Genomic DNA, 16871 nt, shown 5'->3' with positions numbered 1-16871 from the left:
TACATCTAAATATCAGTCAAATTTTATGAATGAAATTATAGAAGTATTTTTAAAATCGTTTTTTAAGTTTTAAAAAACACTAGATTACTTTTGAAAAAAATTATTCACCAAACACTATTAATAATGTGAAGATTTTTTCAAATCTCAACTGTTAAGTTAAAATAAATTACACAAAAACATTCGAATAAGATTTAAATGGAAGACAAAATCAATGGCGTGATTGAGCCTTTGTAGTATTTTATTGATTTGTCTAACTTCAAAATTTCTCAAATTTTCAAATCTTAAACTGTGTTTGTCATACCGATTAAAAAATATGAATTTGAGAATTTAACGTTCCATTACTTGCCATGAATTCTAGAAATTATTTTCGGATTATTGTTCATTAGTTAACATTATGATTTATTTCTTTATTTACAAGATGAAGGTGAGAAAATTATACTTTCATGATAATAATATAAAGAAGGTATTTTCTTAGTTAATTATAATTTTAACTTCAATTATTTTAAATTTGGAAAATATTTGTTAAAGTATTAAATTTAATCAAACATATTTCTTACCTTGAAGCATACTTTTTTTTTTCCAACGTATTGCATGAGGCATGACTCTGCAAGTCATCATTTTGTGTCAACCTTCAAACCAGATATCAAATCCATGAATTGTAAGCCAAATACCTGGAACTTCCTTATCTTATCATACACACAGACATAGGGCATGTAATAACACAAAGAATGACACATTATCCTTATTTGGACCTCAATTTTTAAAATAACAACACAACAACTTTTTAAAGGGTACTCAAGCATTTATTTTTTCTCTCCACAGGAACCTTAAGATAGCAAGTGCCATCATGGTTGGACATGAACTTCATGAATACTATCTGTAATAACATAAATAATTTTAGTTCTTATCAGCACCTTCATCAAAATCTCTAGAGACTCCAACCCGGAAATCAATTTGTTTTTGATGCTTTGAGCGCCGGCGCTCGTCAAAATTGTCCCACCCTTCAAACTGCAAGAAAGCAATGCATATTTTGCTGTCATGTAACAGTTTGTTTCTTAGAGATTACATGCTCAGTTGAACTGACATAATTATTGATAAGCCAAGCCTTCTGGTGAAGTGAAATATTTGGTTTTGGTTCAAAATATAACGCAAGAAAACGTGCACACCTGGCGCAGGAAATCAATTGTTATTTCTGTATTGTGGAGATCCAGTGTGGAGAGTTGAAAACAGGTCTTGAATAGTTTAGATGGAAGAGATTTCATTGCATTGTTACTAAGATACAATACCTGCACAATGCAAGTAACCTCTAGCATTTTACATTTAAAGATAACATACCAAATAGATAATAAATAACTTGTGATGGGAAACAAACCACTTAAATTTTCTTTTTTTATGCAGATAAGATGGGTCACAAAAGGCTACCTTCAAATTGTTCAAACAACTAAATGTCTCTGGCAATTCTGACAGAAGATTTGATGAGAAATCAACCTATGTCACAAGAAAAGTTGGATAAGTATATTTAAGAGTTTATACACTATCGAAAAAAATATTACTTTCATTGACGTTTTAATTTTTCAAAGCTGTCTCAATTGGAAAGTCCCTTCTGAAAAAGGAATACAAAGATGAGAGAAAGGATAGAAGACCAGCAACTGTACCTCAACAAGAGAATGGCAGTTCCCAATAGAGTCACTGATTACACTTATCCTGAGAACAAGATACACATCAATCAAAATAACAACTTTGGTAGTAATTTGTCAGTAGTAATTACTGCAAGAGGTAGATGGATTTTGCATAAACTGTTTCATTCAGCTAAGTAGTATAATGCATTGTCTCAGACTTTTAGATTAAAACTTGATGAAAGGGATGGACAGGGGCTACTCATGACAGATTCTTCCACTGGCCAATAAAGACACATATTTTAATCTGACATTTCCAAATTTACTTTATAATTTCGACAACAAAAAACAAGGATTAGGGATTTTTTTTTAAAATTATTTATTTATTGATATTTTCTATTTAGTTAGGGTTTTGAGGAAGAGGCTTGATAACGGAGGAGAGGGTTGGTTGAGTATCTTAAGTTATGAGTATGTAGTATATAACTAAATATCTATACATACAAAATTGGACCCAGAAAATAAGAATGTATATTCATAACTTAAAATTGCAAGATGTAGTAAACAATCACCCATGAATCACAAATAGATGGACCAAATAAACAAGTCAAGTGCAGGACAATCCTTAAACAGGGTTTTAGTGATTTGACCAAACTTACAATGTGATACAAAAATATCTCCATACTTAATCAAGTACTGAATTTTAAATAATACCTATTGTTGTTGGCTTGCAAAACTTCTAATTTTGTCAGATGCCCTATTTCATCAGGAAAGCCACCCAATTTATTGTTGGAAACATACAGCTCCTTCAAAGAGGTAAGAGATCCAAGAGCAGACGGCAAAGTAGTTAAACTGCAGAGAAATCATGTTAAACAGCTAAATTACATGAAGAAACAACATTCTTGATCAACTTTAAATATAAAGACCTAGAAGCCAAGGTTGAAATTTTGAAGTCATCTTTCAAATATGCTAAAGAATTTTTAATAGATTTAACAATAAACTAGAATAACTGAAATAATGGTCAGAAATTGGTGTTAGTTTAAGAACACAATGTAAGTAACCTCTAGCATTTTACATTAACTTCACAAAAATATGCTAGAAACATAAACATCAAATATACTTACTCCACCCGATTATCTTTGGGCAAGGGACCAACTGTTGCAAATTATGATGATTTAGAAGGGACTAACAAAAATCCATAATGAAAGCAATACTTGTATAAATTTATTTGTTGACTTATGCAAATAAATCCAAGCAGGCACACATTGGAACTACAAATGATAACATCTACTCACTTGTTATGCTTCAATGATAATACAGTTATGTACTTCAGAGTTGTTAGTCCTTCCCACCTAATTGATTCATCCTCTATCTCGTTTGAATTCATGAGTAGTTTCTGCAGTGTTTCAAAAATATGTTATTTATTGCTCCCAAGAAAAACAACTGGATGTAGCAGATACTAAACCTATAGAGATAGAAGAGAGACGTTCAGCTTACCTCTAGACCTGTAAGACGTGCAATTTCATCAGGGACACTTTTAATTGAATTCTTGTTGCAATCTAGAACTCTTGCAGAAGATCCACAAACCCACACTTCTTCAGGTATGGCCTATTTGAATAAAAATTTCTAGGAAAATGAGAGTTTCTTACAATTGAAAATAAATTACATCTTATAACAATTTATTTTATTTTTCAGGGATTTCTGTTTCTCTTTTATTGACTGTTTAAATACTTCTTTTCTAGATTCACCAAGGCATAGAGCATGCTATCAGGACTAACTAATGTAGGCTATGGTTAACTATAAAGGACCAGTCACCATTATTATTGGATTTTAAGCAAAAAATTGTATAATGAGTTCAAGCCTAGACTTGAGCTGTTAGACCTCTCTACACTAAGTTGCTTAGGATTATAATAGGTTTTACTGTTTGTAAGACTGAAGTGAACAGCAATACTGGAACCTATCCTTCCACTAGAATAAGTGTATTATTACGCAGCTAATAACAATTTATTCGGTATAATAACATGCAAAGTTGCAAATGTAACTTCCAGCAAGTTCTACGATGCTGTCTAGCGCTATGCCTAATCCAAAATGACAAACTAGAGTTGGAACTCCAATTATTTGCTTGTAAAGCATTTGACCTCAGCAGATATCTGACATAAGATTGAGTGTCACATCAGATATGAACATGAAATCAGTGATTTATTCTGCCCTATTGTCTGCAGAGAGGTAGCATGGAATTCCCTTTTCCCGTGTGATTTGTCTGTGGTATAACCCATCACACCATGTGTGGTTGTTCAATAAGATATTTATGGTAAAATAATGGATAGAAGAGATAAAAAAGATAAACAAGACACTATGAAGTTCTTCTGGTCTGGCCAAAGACAACGAACAATTACGGGGATAAAAAAGACAAGACAAAATATCTTAATTTTAACCATAATAATCAGTGGTCCATCTTGCAACACACCAAAAACCTACTTATAAACAATCATATAAAACTACCATGAATTAAGCAATAGCAGTTGACCAAATTGTTAGGATCAAACAGCATTGATGCAAAGGTCTTGGGTTCACTCTTTTGTCATAAGCGACACTGCAAACTCTTAGTATTGTAACATGCCTTAACCTTGGAATGCCAACTTCCCTTCCACCAAAAACTTTCTTATACTGGAAAAAGAAATCTACTTTGAATTACAATAATTTGATGGATTGTTTTGTAAATGAAGTTATAGCCTGGCTCAATCATGCTATAATTTGAAGTGAACCCTACACACCCCTAACATGTGACCTACAGAATATGATAAAAGAGGATACTTTCATACCATTTTGTTTGCAATTGCACAATATGATATCAATCTGAAAAATCTTCAAAACTGTGCCATTGAATAAAATTTAGCATGTTCCTGGTCTCTAAATTTCCGCTTGTCACAAAACCAAGCCTCCAGTTGAATAAATGACAAAACTATGAACAAAATATTATTACCTCCAAGTTGCTTTCAGACAATGCTACAACTCCTGTTGCTTTCCACCGTTCCATCCTGTTCTTGACAGGAATTTTCTTCACGTCATTGCTAGAGCCTAAGTGACTATCTTTCCTCGATTTGGGAACAACATTAGCTTTCTTCAAGATGGGACCATCCTGTACAAAGAATCGAAATCTTCAAGCTACATTTTTCTGATCTCCATAGGAACAAACAAACTCTACACAGTCACATCTATAAACATAATTTTTATTTTCAATGAGAAGCTCCATACACCTCCTATACGAAAGGGTCCATCTAGTTTGTCTATACCAAGTTTGCCAAGGCATTCGTGCAAAAGATTTTTCATTGGTTACCCAATACCCATAAAGCCACATTTTAACTTAATGATGAAATCATAATATAATACAGCAGAGTTAACGACCCATCATGCTTCAATAAAGTTTACGATTTCAATTTAAATATTCATGCATCATGTTAAGATTTTTACACAATTAGCCAATTAGAAACCACCCCTCATATAACATTCAAAATGGTTATTACAAAACCAATAATCTTACCATACATCAGGATACATTCTCTAACACATTCTTCACTGTGTTTGTCTATGTGACTAGAATTTTTCATGTATAATGTGTGAATTCTAAACTCATTAATAGAAAATAAAAACTAATTTTACTGAACACTATCTCCACAGACAAAAAAAACAGAACAGAGAAAGAGATTAAGAAAGCCATATACAATACCCCTTGATATAAACCTTGAGAAGCCACAAGCATGAGTTTGGATCCATTAGTCAAGTTAGATGCAGTCAAAGTCAGGGGGTCTTCCAAAACCTTACCTGTAAAATCATTCATTACTTTCATTCACACACACCAATTCAAAAGGGGTGGGGGATTCTTTCATAAGGGTGTTGAATGAAAAAGAGAAAGGGGCAAAAGGTGAAACCTTTGAAGATGAGTTTCTGGCCCCGAGGGAGGACATTGGTGGAAGGTAGAAGAAGGGACTTGAGGTCTTTGATGGTAGAGTTGGGTGAAATTGAGATGGGTATGGTGACGCCATTGAACTTGACGTTTATGGTTATGGTGGTGGCATTCGAATCGGGTTCCATTGCACCGTTTCCTGTTATGAGTGTTTAGAAGAGGAAGAGCATGTACTGGGAAGGAAGTAAAAGAACATCATAATATCACAGGTTATATGTTTTTGTTGGATTTTGAAGGACTGATTCAAATGACAATAGATTCTGCACTGAGTAACTGTTTTTTTAAGGGTTTCAGAGGCAAAAAGATTTAAGAAATATTAGGATTTCAATACTTTTTTAGAAAATAATAGGAATTTTAATTTAAAATATGATTTTTTAAAATAAAAAATTACATTTAAAATTTACCGTTCAATTAAAAAAAATCGGTTGAAATCATGCTTTTAATATTCTTAAATAAATAAACTATAAGCTTAAAACAAATTTCTATGAGTGTAAAAGTAAACAAATAAACTATAAGTAAAATTTAAAACAAATTTCTATGATTCTAAAAGAATTAGAAAACAAAATATTCTTCATATGCAATTTTTTTATTACTAGTGTTTTAAAACACAAATTATCTATATTTGTATTTTAGTTAAAATTTATTTGTTTTTATAATTAAAACACTTTAAGAAAATCTAAAAAGAGTGGGCTAATAATGGCTAGGGTCGTGATCATTTCACACTGATCTTTTTTCAACATCCACCTTGCAACTACATAAAATATTATTCTATTATAATACTTCATTTATATTATTATTATTTAATATAATATTTAATTATTAAAAAATATTATTCTGTTATAATATTTCATTACATTTATTGTTATCATTATTTAAATAATATTTTATTATTAAAATAGTTGTAAGTAGATGTTTTAGAAAAGTGGGTTGTAAAAAATTTTTCCTAATGGATAAAGGATAAACACAAGTAGATTTTACCTAAAAACTTCGCCATATGACAAGTTGGTTAGCACAATAGAAGTATGTGATAATGGAGTTTGCAAAGAGGATAACAATTTTATTTTATTTTATCAAAGGAGGATAACAATGGTTACCAATTAAACTTTTACTTGGAATAAGGTTTTTTATTTATTTTTTGGATTAATTGCATATAGGGGTACTAGTTTGATTATTTGAATTTTCTTAAACATATTTAAGTTCCATGTGTTATTTTACTTCATTTGAAAATTTAATATTTAATGCAAGTTGACCATTTAAATTGAAAAGAAGCATTAGATCAGTATGGAAAGTTCACATATGTTAATAATATAAATAAACAAAACAACAAACACAAAATTAGAGAAATAGATTCTTATTTCTTTCAAATTTTTTCTTTTTATTATTTTTGTACACTATGTTATAGTTATCTCTTAAGAAATAGTGGTTTTCCAGTTGAATAATTTATTTTTTTATCGTCTCCCTTCTTTCTTATATTGTTTTTTTTATTTAGTATTCTTTTCAACTCTTATTTCATTATTATTTTCTATTCGGCATATCCAACTACTTATTTTCATTAACACCTTTCTCTTTTTATGAGTAAATGAGATCTTTTTCATTAATTTTAGAAATCAACATTCAGATCGTTTCGCTCTATTAACAATATTGGTCCATGACCTCACAATTCCTCAAATATAAACCAATGAATCTAATAGGCTTTCAATACCAAGTACATATTGCAAACGGGATGGACCCATAACCAAATAATACTAGTGTAAGACAACTTCTTCCTGCACCTCCATGACTTCTTCTCCCACCCCATACTAAAAGTACATTTACTAATATACCCTTCAGTAAAAATATTAAAAAATTAAAATAATAGTTTAATATACCTTTAACCTACCTAACCTTCACTTTCACTTTAACTTTCGTGCCTTTTTTTTCTGTCCCTTCCGGCGGTGCCGCTCCACACCCCCATTCGAAGGTTTTTTCTCTTCATCTCTCAAATCTCTCTAAACCCCACATTGTCTATCACTCACACATCTAAAGTGTCCTCTTCACAGGTTAGTAAGTTGAATTTTCCAGATTTTGCATTGCTTTTGAAACCTACTGTTGTGTAATCCGGTATTGTAATCCGTTTGTTGTGTAATCCGGTACTCTGCATTTTTTCATAATAGGCACCAGATTATGTAATCCGGTATAGTTGAGAATGTAAAGTAATATCGGATTACTTAATCCAATTTAGGTTATTTAAGTAATTCCGAATTACGTAATCCGGTTTAGGTATTTTAGTAATTCTGGATTACATAATCCGGTTTAGGTTTACATTGTATGTGTTTCGGATTATGTAATCCGGTAGTGTTCTTACAAAGTTTGCATTTTTGTGATTTTACGTTTTTGTTATGTATTTAGTTTCCAACCCACTTGTTAAAAACTTTTTTTAAATTTTATATTATGTACACAAATTCATGATTATATTATTTATTATTTGTAAATAATTGAAATTTAAATTGTGTTGTGGATAGATATGGCTAAAACTAGAGGTGGTGGATCTCAGGATCATGATCGCAGAAGGCCGACGACATCCGTCCGTAGAAGAGACCGAGGTGGTGTCGAGGAAAGGATTGATAATGATGTTCATATTTATAATGACAATGAACAAGGATTACAGAATGATGACCAAGTAGACCAGGGAGAAGGGTTTCCTGGAGGACCTTCTGATATGTCTTTACTGGTAAATTTTGTTGACCATGTTGCTGTTAAGCTTTGAGAGGGTGAGGTAAGAACGAAAAAACCTTCAATTAAATTATCTTTATTAATTATTGTTTAAATTTATTTAATTATATTTAATATATACAAAATTTATATTAGGATCGAAGAGAAATTAAATTAGTATCTCACGGTAGGAAATTACGTAAATTTGGGATGCCTCATGCTAATATTGAGCTACTTGTACAAAATTCCGGATTGTTTAGTTTGTGCAATATAAGTTATGAAGTGGGTGATAAGGGATTGATTTCAGCCTTTGTCGAAAGGTGGCATCGGGAGACAAACTCCTTCCACCTTCCCGTAGGTGAGATGACCATCACACTTGATGATGTGTCATCTCTTTTACACCTCCCCATTTTGGGTCAATTCCCAACATATGTGCCCTTAGAGTACAACGGAACTGCAACAATTTTAGCTGAGTTACTAGGGGTGGATGAGACTCGGGGGAAGGCTGAGATGAGACAGTGTCGAGGCGTCCACGTACGATTGAGTTGGCTTCGAGATATATATGAGGAATGTTGCGCTCAATAGGCTTGGGAGTGTGCTGCCAGGGCTTACTTGTTGCATCTGCTTGGATGCACTATTTTTGCAGATAAAAGTGTCACCTCTGTATCTATATTGTACTTATTGTTATTCAGCAATCTACATATGTGTCATGGATATGCATGGGGAGCAGCAACACTTACATATCTATATGAGCAGTTGGGGGATGCATCTTATTTTAACATGAAGCAGTTGGCCAGTTATGCGACACTGGTTCAGGTATGAAACCATACAAATAATTAGCAATCACATGTTACATTCCATAATGTTTTGTATTAAATATTTTATAATTAATATGATTGAATTACGTAGGCATGGATTTATGAGCACTTCTCGGGCATGGGAAGAAGGGATATTAATCCCTCATATGACAATGTACACCCGCGGGCAGCACGGTATATTGTTTCCCATCAGATTTGCGCAGTTGGTGATGTGCGAGTGTAGTTGGATGAGGTCACACACGATGACATCATCTGGACTCCGTATGAGGACCGTAGATTGAGCAGACCATTTGAGACCATTTATTTATTCTCGGGTCACTTGCGATTGGGCAACATATCACATAGACATATGCCCGAGCGTGTTTTGCGCCAATTTGGGTACGAGCAGAGCATTCCATCATCACCGATGGCGGCTGAGGCTCCTGGTGCACATGTCATTGATCAAAGGTGGTTGCAGTTTGATCACCACATGGTGACAGGTTTGAGAGTTGCTTCTAGTCCATCTGCATGTGTTCCTGAGTACATGTCTTGGTTTAGGACAGTATCACACCCATACATTCACAAAGGTGAATTTGGAGATCGACCCAGTGTTGTACCACGTCGTCGCCTTCGTAGTCCAAATGCTGAGCAGGCAGGTCATTCGTCTCAAGATGAGTGTGCACATGCGGTAAGTTTTTTTTATTGTTATGTGATTAAACAATATATTTAAAAAGTTTAATTTATTTTGAAATTGGTGCAGGGTATATTTAGACGCATTGCCAGTATCCTCCAGCGCATGATAGATTGTCGTCAGGTCACTGAAGGCACTTACGCATATGAGAGTATGGAGACAGTGTTGCAGTTAGCCCGGAGTGTGACAGATGACGGGGCAGTCTACACGAGACGATCACGTAATGTTCGTGGACGTCGTTGATATTTTTTTTATTACATGATTGTAATGATAGTAACTTTGTATGTGTACAATATGGTTTAATTAATTTATGTTATAGTGTTTGTTATTTTATTTTTTATCTGACATAAATGCGAATAAATTATGAATCGAAATTGAAGTAATAAATTATGAATCATAACTTAAGTAATAAATTATGCATCAGAAATCGACATAATAAATTATGTTTACATCAATCGTCTCCAAGGTTCACATATGTCGGGCTAATACTGATTAATTGGGTAAAAGATTGCATCCGAGCAATGTAATATGATGACCATAACCTTGCCTCTGGGTAACAATGTGTACACCATAAAATGTCAGCGGTAGGTATGGGACCCAACCTTGACCCTTTCCAACAGGTTTACCTCGCAATTTAAGGGGACATTCACATTTTCGAGTACCAGTTACACTAAACCCTTGCTTACCATTTGCTATGTCAGACCTAATAATGACAATAACAAAACCATGTCCATAACCAACCCTACGAACCCATTCAAGTAAGTCTTCTCGCGAAGGAAACACCTACACAAAGTTATTCTAACAATATTACAAAATCACTTCTTCAAATTATAATGCAATAAACATAAATGAAATGAAATTTTATTCACCTCATCTGTTGTAAAATGGATACCATAGTCCCCTTCAAACAATCCATGTTGATGCACAAAATTCATTAATTCTTCCATACTTACACCTTCATTCATAAAACATAAATTTTCATTTTATTATAATTTCCATAAATTCACATATGCAAAACAAAAATAGAATAAGATTTTGTAATTGACAACTTAAACATGACTTCCGGATTGTATAATCCATAAGTCAAATTTTAACAGCATAATGAATTCCGGATTACGTGATCCATAAGTCATTTCAGGTGACTTCTGGATTGTGTAATCCATAAGTCAAAATTTTCACTGCAAAATGACTACCGGATTATGTAATTCGTAAGTCATGTTTGATGTTCTAAATGTCTTCCGAATTGTGTAATGCATAATTGAAATTCATATAACAAAATGAGTACCGGACTACGTAATACGTAAGACATATTGAAAGTTCTAAAATCACTTTCGGATTGCGTAATCCATAGTTCATTTGGTACCAGATTACACAATCTGAAAATATGACTTTGGCAGGTTCCGGATCCGGTATGCACAAAAGTTATCTAATCCAAAACGCTTTACTTAAGCACCGGATTATGTGATCCGTGGATCCACCGGATTAACTAATGCGGAAATATTTATTTAAGGCAGAAGAATGAGAATGAGAATGTACCTCACCAACGGTGCCAATGCCAACACCACCTACCACTGCTGCTACCTACCACCGTGCACCACCTCAACCACCTTCTCAAGCACCACCTCCAACACCACTTCAAGGACCACCACCACTCAAGCTCCAGCGATGCACCCCACCAAACGAAGTAACTTCCTTTTTCTCACTAGCAGACAAACAATATTTTCATTTTTATCTTTTTACTGAAGGATAATTTTGATATTTTTAAACTTTATGGAGGTGCCCGAAGAAATCATGGAGGTGCAGGAAGAAGTTGTCCTAGTGTAATTATGTTTGCTATTGTTTTTTTCTAATACCTGGGCTAAAAACAGCTCAGCTCATAGTCCAACATCCATACACAAACATAAAAAGAAAGACTTCTTCTTCCTACACCCCTACATTTTTCTTCCTGCACCCCCACAATTTTCTAAATTCCAAAACTGACCTTAATATTAAAGGACACCGTAGTTACCGCTAAAAAAGAATTTCAAAATGTATTTTGATATATACTCTCTTTTATTTAAGAATTTTTTTGTCATATTTCATGTAAACATAAGGTGCAAGAAGTGATTGCCAAAGAAAAATAAATGTGAGAAAAAATTAAAAATTGGAAGAAAAGAAATTATACTTTTATATATCTAACTTGCAACTATGTATTTAATAAAATATCTCGAATATTTTCCGGTTTTAATCTTATATTACTCTTGAAAAAAATAGTGTAATTTGAATATGCTTAATTACACATTTTATCATTCAGTTATATAGCGACACAAAATTTATTACAGTAAGCTTTTTCATATATATATAATTTTAAATTTTTATATATTTTATGGATCCATTAAATATTTAACGGTATTGAATGAATCAGTAAAATGTGTGGAAATAAAGAATTGAATATAAAAGGCAAAAAATTGAATGGTAAAATTTGTAAATAATGATAATTTATTGATGGAAAAATGGTATTAAACATGGTTGAGAAAAGAATGATGGTGTGAATTGCAGTTGAAGCCAGGCTGTGATTCCAACAGCAAACCAGGTTGTGCAGTGAATAGTGGTGGTAGACAGATTTTCTCATGGTTCTGTCTCACTTCTAATTTAATGTGGCTCTGAGTGTGAAACCATTTTTTAAATGTCAAAAACATACATAATAGTTGTTCAGCAGTCAGAGATGGAAGTCAAGGGTGTGTGATGGAAAGAAATGCTGCACCCAAATCAAGAAAGAAAGAACCAAACAATTGGGTCACATGAGTGAACAAATCAAGAAGAAGAAAGAAAGGGTTTAGTCAGAACATGGCATGTGGTTTGGACTAGGTTAGGTCTTAGAGTGTTAACTCTCTTGGATCCTTCCTTTCACTTTTCTTTGCCCTGCCACCATGTGGAACTTTTCAGAATCCACCACCCACTTCCTCTTTCTTCAGTAAAACCCCTTTAGCTTTTCGAACCCATTCATCATGTACTATCAAGCATGCTCCTTTCTTCATCTTGTTATAATTGCATATGGCCCAACTCCTCACATCCACAACAAACTCTCTCACCCTTTTATTTACACTGTTCCTTTTTTTTTTGCTATGGTAAGATTATCAACTGTGAAAATCAATATGTACTTTTTAATATATATTTTATTGATAAATTTTGATTTGTATAACTTGTGTATGCTGCTAAATGGTCACTGGTTTTTGGATTTATTTATGATTTCTCATTGAAAGTTAGAAAGAAAAAGATACATCAATGCTGTCCTAATTGGTGTTGGTTGCACTGCCAGTGTCTGTTGGTAGAGAGGATTGTGCAAGCAAGTATATTCATCTCTTATCAGCAATTCAAAACAAAACAAAACAAAACATCACCCTCCAAACCAAAGTCATTCTTATTTTACTTCACTGTGCAGCAATTCCTATTCTGTATCTTTTACATTTTTAAATCTTGTTGTCAATCTAAACAGAATCCCATGAATACAGACAGAATTTTCTTGGCATTCACAGGCCAAATCGAAATTATATGTTTGTGAAACTAGAGAGAATTCTCAATTTCATTCCTACAAATAAAAAAATTATTAATTTATGTTAACTTTGTTAATATTTATATCTTTCACTTATACAAGAACACTTATTATTACTTTTCTGCAAATAGATCTGAGATGAATTTCCTAATGAGGTGATTAAAGTTACTGTCAACAATACTATACCAGGTTGATTGTTGTAGATTATTATGGATAAAAAGGTTATCCATTTTATGAGAGAAGAAGGTAGAAGTAATAATAATATAAATGGAAGCTCCTCACAGTGTTAAACTAACAGTACATATACTGTACTCTCATATTAATGAATGTGACAAAGACTTAACTGCATCTGCAACAGGTGCTCATAGTGACTCTAATTAGGATATACTTTTATTTATTTTTTATATTATTTTTTGAACTCAGAAATGGAGATTAAATATCCACCATAATTAATTGATATTAATACAAACATTAATAAGACCATCTCAATCTCTGAGAATCCATCTCCTTTTCCCTCTTAACCCTCTCCTAAAAGCAAAATAAACCAACCCCTCAACTACCTTAACCACCACCACAATCTCCCTCTCCACTCTTCCCCCATTTTCACACACTCCTCACCTCCCTTTCTCTTTCTCTTTCCTAAGCAACAAAATGCAAAATCTCCCACCTCTCCAACTCCTTCCTCATCCACCAAAATCCAAACTTTTGAGCAACTAAATCCTACCCTTTTTCCCAAACAAACAAACAAAACAAAATCCAACACCCCCACTTCTTCCTTCCTCCCAAAACCCCACCTTTCCCCTTCAAACTCCACAAAAACACAACCCTAATAAAAAAAACCAACCTTTGTTCTATTCTAGTTCCCACTTTCAATGTGGCAACCTTGGAACAAACCACGTTCATCCTCCTTCTCATGTTCTTCCTTCAAAGACATTCAAACCCTCATATTAGATGAACCCTCCACCACCAAACCCAAACCCTCAATCTTCCACCGGGTCACACTCGCCAACAAACTCCTCCGAGCGTGGTCAAATCATCCTAAACTTACCGCACGCGCATCCGAGGAATCCCCACGCGCCGCCCAACCACAACCCCTGCCGTCCATCCCCCGAGCGGAGCAGCGCGTAGTGGTGTACTTCACGAGCCTGCGCGTAGTCCGCGGCACGTTCGAGGACTGCAAAACGGTGCGTTCCATCCTGCGCGGATTCCGCGTTGCGCTGGACGAGCGCGACGTTTCGATGGACTCGGGTTTTCTCGCGGAGCTCCGTCGGGTCGCGGGTCGCAAAACGGGTCTGACTCTGCCTCGCGTGTTCGTCAACGGAAGGTACGTGGGTGGGGCCGAGGAGGTCCGGTGGCTGCACGAGAATGGCGAGCTCAAGAAGCTCCTCGAAGGTCTGCCCGCAGCAGATTCTCATCTGCGCGCCTGCCACGTGTGCGACGATCACAGGTTCATGCTGTGCGGCGAATGTTCCGGTGCGCGCAAGGTATACGCGGAGAAAGGTGGGTTCAAGACGTGTACGGCGTGCAATGAGAGTGGCCTGATCAGGTGCATCTCTTGTTCTTGCTGACCATGTGCACCTGCACCTCTCTCTCTCTCTCTCTCTCATTTTTCATGATGATCTTTTTCTCATCTCAGTGTGAGTGAGAGAGAGTGGGACCTAATTAATAATTGAAATTAAAAAAGGGCAAAAAAATAATAAAACATTTTTTTAAACATTTATATGTAGATTTGTGGATTATCTTATTCCATTTTATAGTCTTACGGGCTTGTAAGAAGTGTGTAGGCCCAATAGGTGTAGATGAATGGGATTTGAGTTTTCTGCCTCTGAATTTGGACTTTTTTTTTGCTAACTTAAACCATCTTGTTTAACTTGTCAATTCTTAATCTGTTTTTTCTTCCTTAATATGTTATTTTTTTAATCTTTGAATAGAAATCAAAACCAAGTTTATGTATGTAACAACTAATAAATGATGTCCTCTTTATTGGTTTATTTTTCTCCTCAAAAGTATACAATTATTAGAAAAATGAGAAATGAATTATAAGTTCTAACCTAAGTTTGGGTTTTTAGGGATTATCTTTGATTGATGATGATCTATAATGCATATTTTTATTTTTACTTATTTGTATAGTTTAGAAACTAAGAATAATGTAGCACTATGCTCCAAACTTCAAATGGATCATTAGTCACCACTACTTGGCTCTTATTATATTTTTATAAATTTAATTTTAATGTTGAAGTCATACAAGGGATCATGTTTTTATATTCTTGTATTTACATTTTATTTTTTCACAACTTTAAGATTTATTGAAATATTTTTTATTAATAATATTAGGATCTTATATAGTACTTATATGTTTAATTTTAAGATTTTTACTATTTCGTATGTTTTTTTAAGTTGTTTTATAAAATTTGAGTTTTAAATAAGACCTTTCTTTGCGTTGGAGATGGTGTGAATTTATTGCATTATTTATTTTTATTTAAATAGAGTGTTTGATCTTAAAATAAAAGTTAAAAGAGTTCAAAATTAATTAAAAATCTATAATCGCAATTTCCTCAAATATGTTTTCTGCTCATTGAAAAGTTATATAAGCGTGTATTTGTTTGTTATTTTATGTTTATTAATTAATTTAATAGGTCAATCTAACAATATTCTATTAATAGTTAACAAATTTTAACTAAAGATTAGCTTTTAGGTTTGATTTACTTTATCCATTGTTCTGGACAAATATAGCCATGAAGTAAAAGCTTTTTTTTATTTTATTTAAAGTTTTAAAAATATGAGGCTTTTTCTTTTTAATGTCGAAGGTAATGCATGAGAGTTGTAACTTAAAGGTATAAATTGTTCCCTTTTATTGTTTTTTAATATTGTTAATTTTTAGAATTTTTAAGAACTCAACAAATTAATTGAACCGGTGTCTAAACTTTAATATTCAATTAATAACAAAAAGGTTAATTACAATATATTTAGTGTACGAATCTATTTGGAAATTAAATAAGTTTAATATATAAACGGACTAACTCTTTTAAATTTAATTGCATAAAAGTATAAAACAACTTAGTTTTTTTTTTTATAATTTTAAAGTAAAAATAATGATATAATTTTGAACTGGCCTGTAAAAAAAAAAATGAATTTTGTGGATGTAAAAAACTAATGACGTGTTTGTTGGTCCATCTAAAGCAGACTTGTGCACGCTTGCTTAATATATCATTCATCTCTGCAAATTGATCATAACCAAACAATGCAGATTAAAGGCAGAATGTGAAAAAGTCTGAGCAAAGAGACTCTTTCTACATGATTTCTAATTATTGACAACTTTCATGTTTTGGAACTCACAAATTTGAAATTTTTAATTTAATTTCATTTAAAGTTATGTCTTTATTTGTAAATATTAGAAACGTAAATGTCCAATTTTTTGTGTTTAAAAGAGGTTTTTTGAAATTTTAAAACGGAGTTTATTTTATTTTTTATTCTAAAAATATTTGCAAAGAAACTTTTCTAAAAAATCATAGTTCTTCTTTGGATAAAAAATTATTTAGTATTTATTTGAAAAAAATGTAAGTTTCATTTATAAATTAAAATT

General features: G+C 33.1%; 3 protein-coding genes across 3 annotated transcripts; 2 read left to right on the top strand and 1 right to left on the bottom strand.

Moving 5' to 3' along the window:
- Positions 1-656: 656 nt before the first annotated feature.
- Positions 657-5836, bottom strand: LOC137831504 (LRR repeats and ubiquitin-like domain-containing protein At2g30105). The gene is made up of 10 exons (XM_068639210.1): positions 5543-5836; positions 5341-5435; positions 4597-4752; positions 3111-3221; positions 2909-3009; positions 2328-2465; positions 1656-1704; positions 1423-1488; positions 1167-1286; positions 657-1008 (listed from the first exon to the last, which is right to left on the bottom strand). The coding sequence occupies exons 1-10, from the start codon at positions 5703-5705 to the stop codon at positions 898-900; spliced, it is 1110 nt and encodes a 369-aa protein (XP_068495311.1). The 5' UTR covers positions 5706-5836; the 3' UTR covers positions 657-897.
- A 2642-nt stretch (positions 5837-8478) lies between these two features.
- LOC137833487 (protein MAINTENANCE OF MERISTEMS-like) lies at positions 8479-9999 on the top strand. The gene is made up of 4 exons (XM_068641834.1): positions 8479-8812; positions 8915-9084; positions 9310-9753; positions 9826-9999. The coding sequence occupies exons 1-4, from the start codon at positions 8479-8481 to the stop codon at positions 9997-9999; spliced, it is 1122 nt and encodes a 373-aa protein (XP_068497935.1).
- A 3756-nt stretch (positions 10000-13755) lies between these two features.
- On the top strand, positions 13756-15192 carry LOC137831505 (uncharacterized protein At5g39865). The gene has a single exon (XM_068639211.1). It carries the CDS (start codon positions 14161-14163, stop codon positions 14854-14856), a length of 696 nt encoding a protein of 231 aa, XP_068495312.1. The 5' UTR covers positions 13756-14160; the 3' UTR covers positions 14857-15192.
- The last annotated feature ends 1679 nt before the right edge of the window (positions 15193-16871 follow it).

The sequence above is a fragment of the Phaseolus vulgaris genome, chromosome 6 (genome assembly GCF_000499845.2).
Source record: "Phaseolus vulgaris cultivar G19833 chromosome 6, P. vulgaris v2.0, whole genome shotgun sequence".
NCBI classification, from domain to species: Eukaryota; Viridiplantae; Streptophyta; class Magnoliopsida; order Fabales; family Fabaceae; genus Phaseolus; species Phaseolus vulgaris.
Note: the sequence above shows the minus strand (reverse complement) of the source record. Positions and strands in the feature narration are given on the sequence as shown.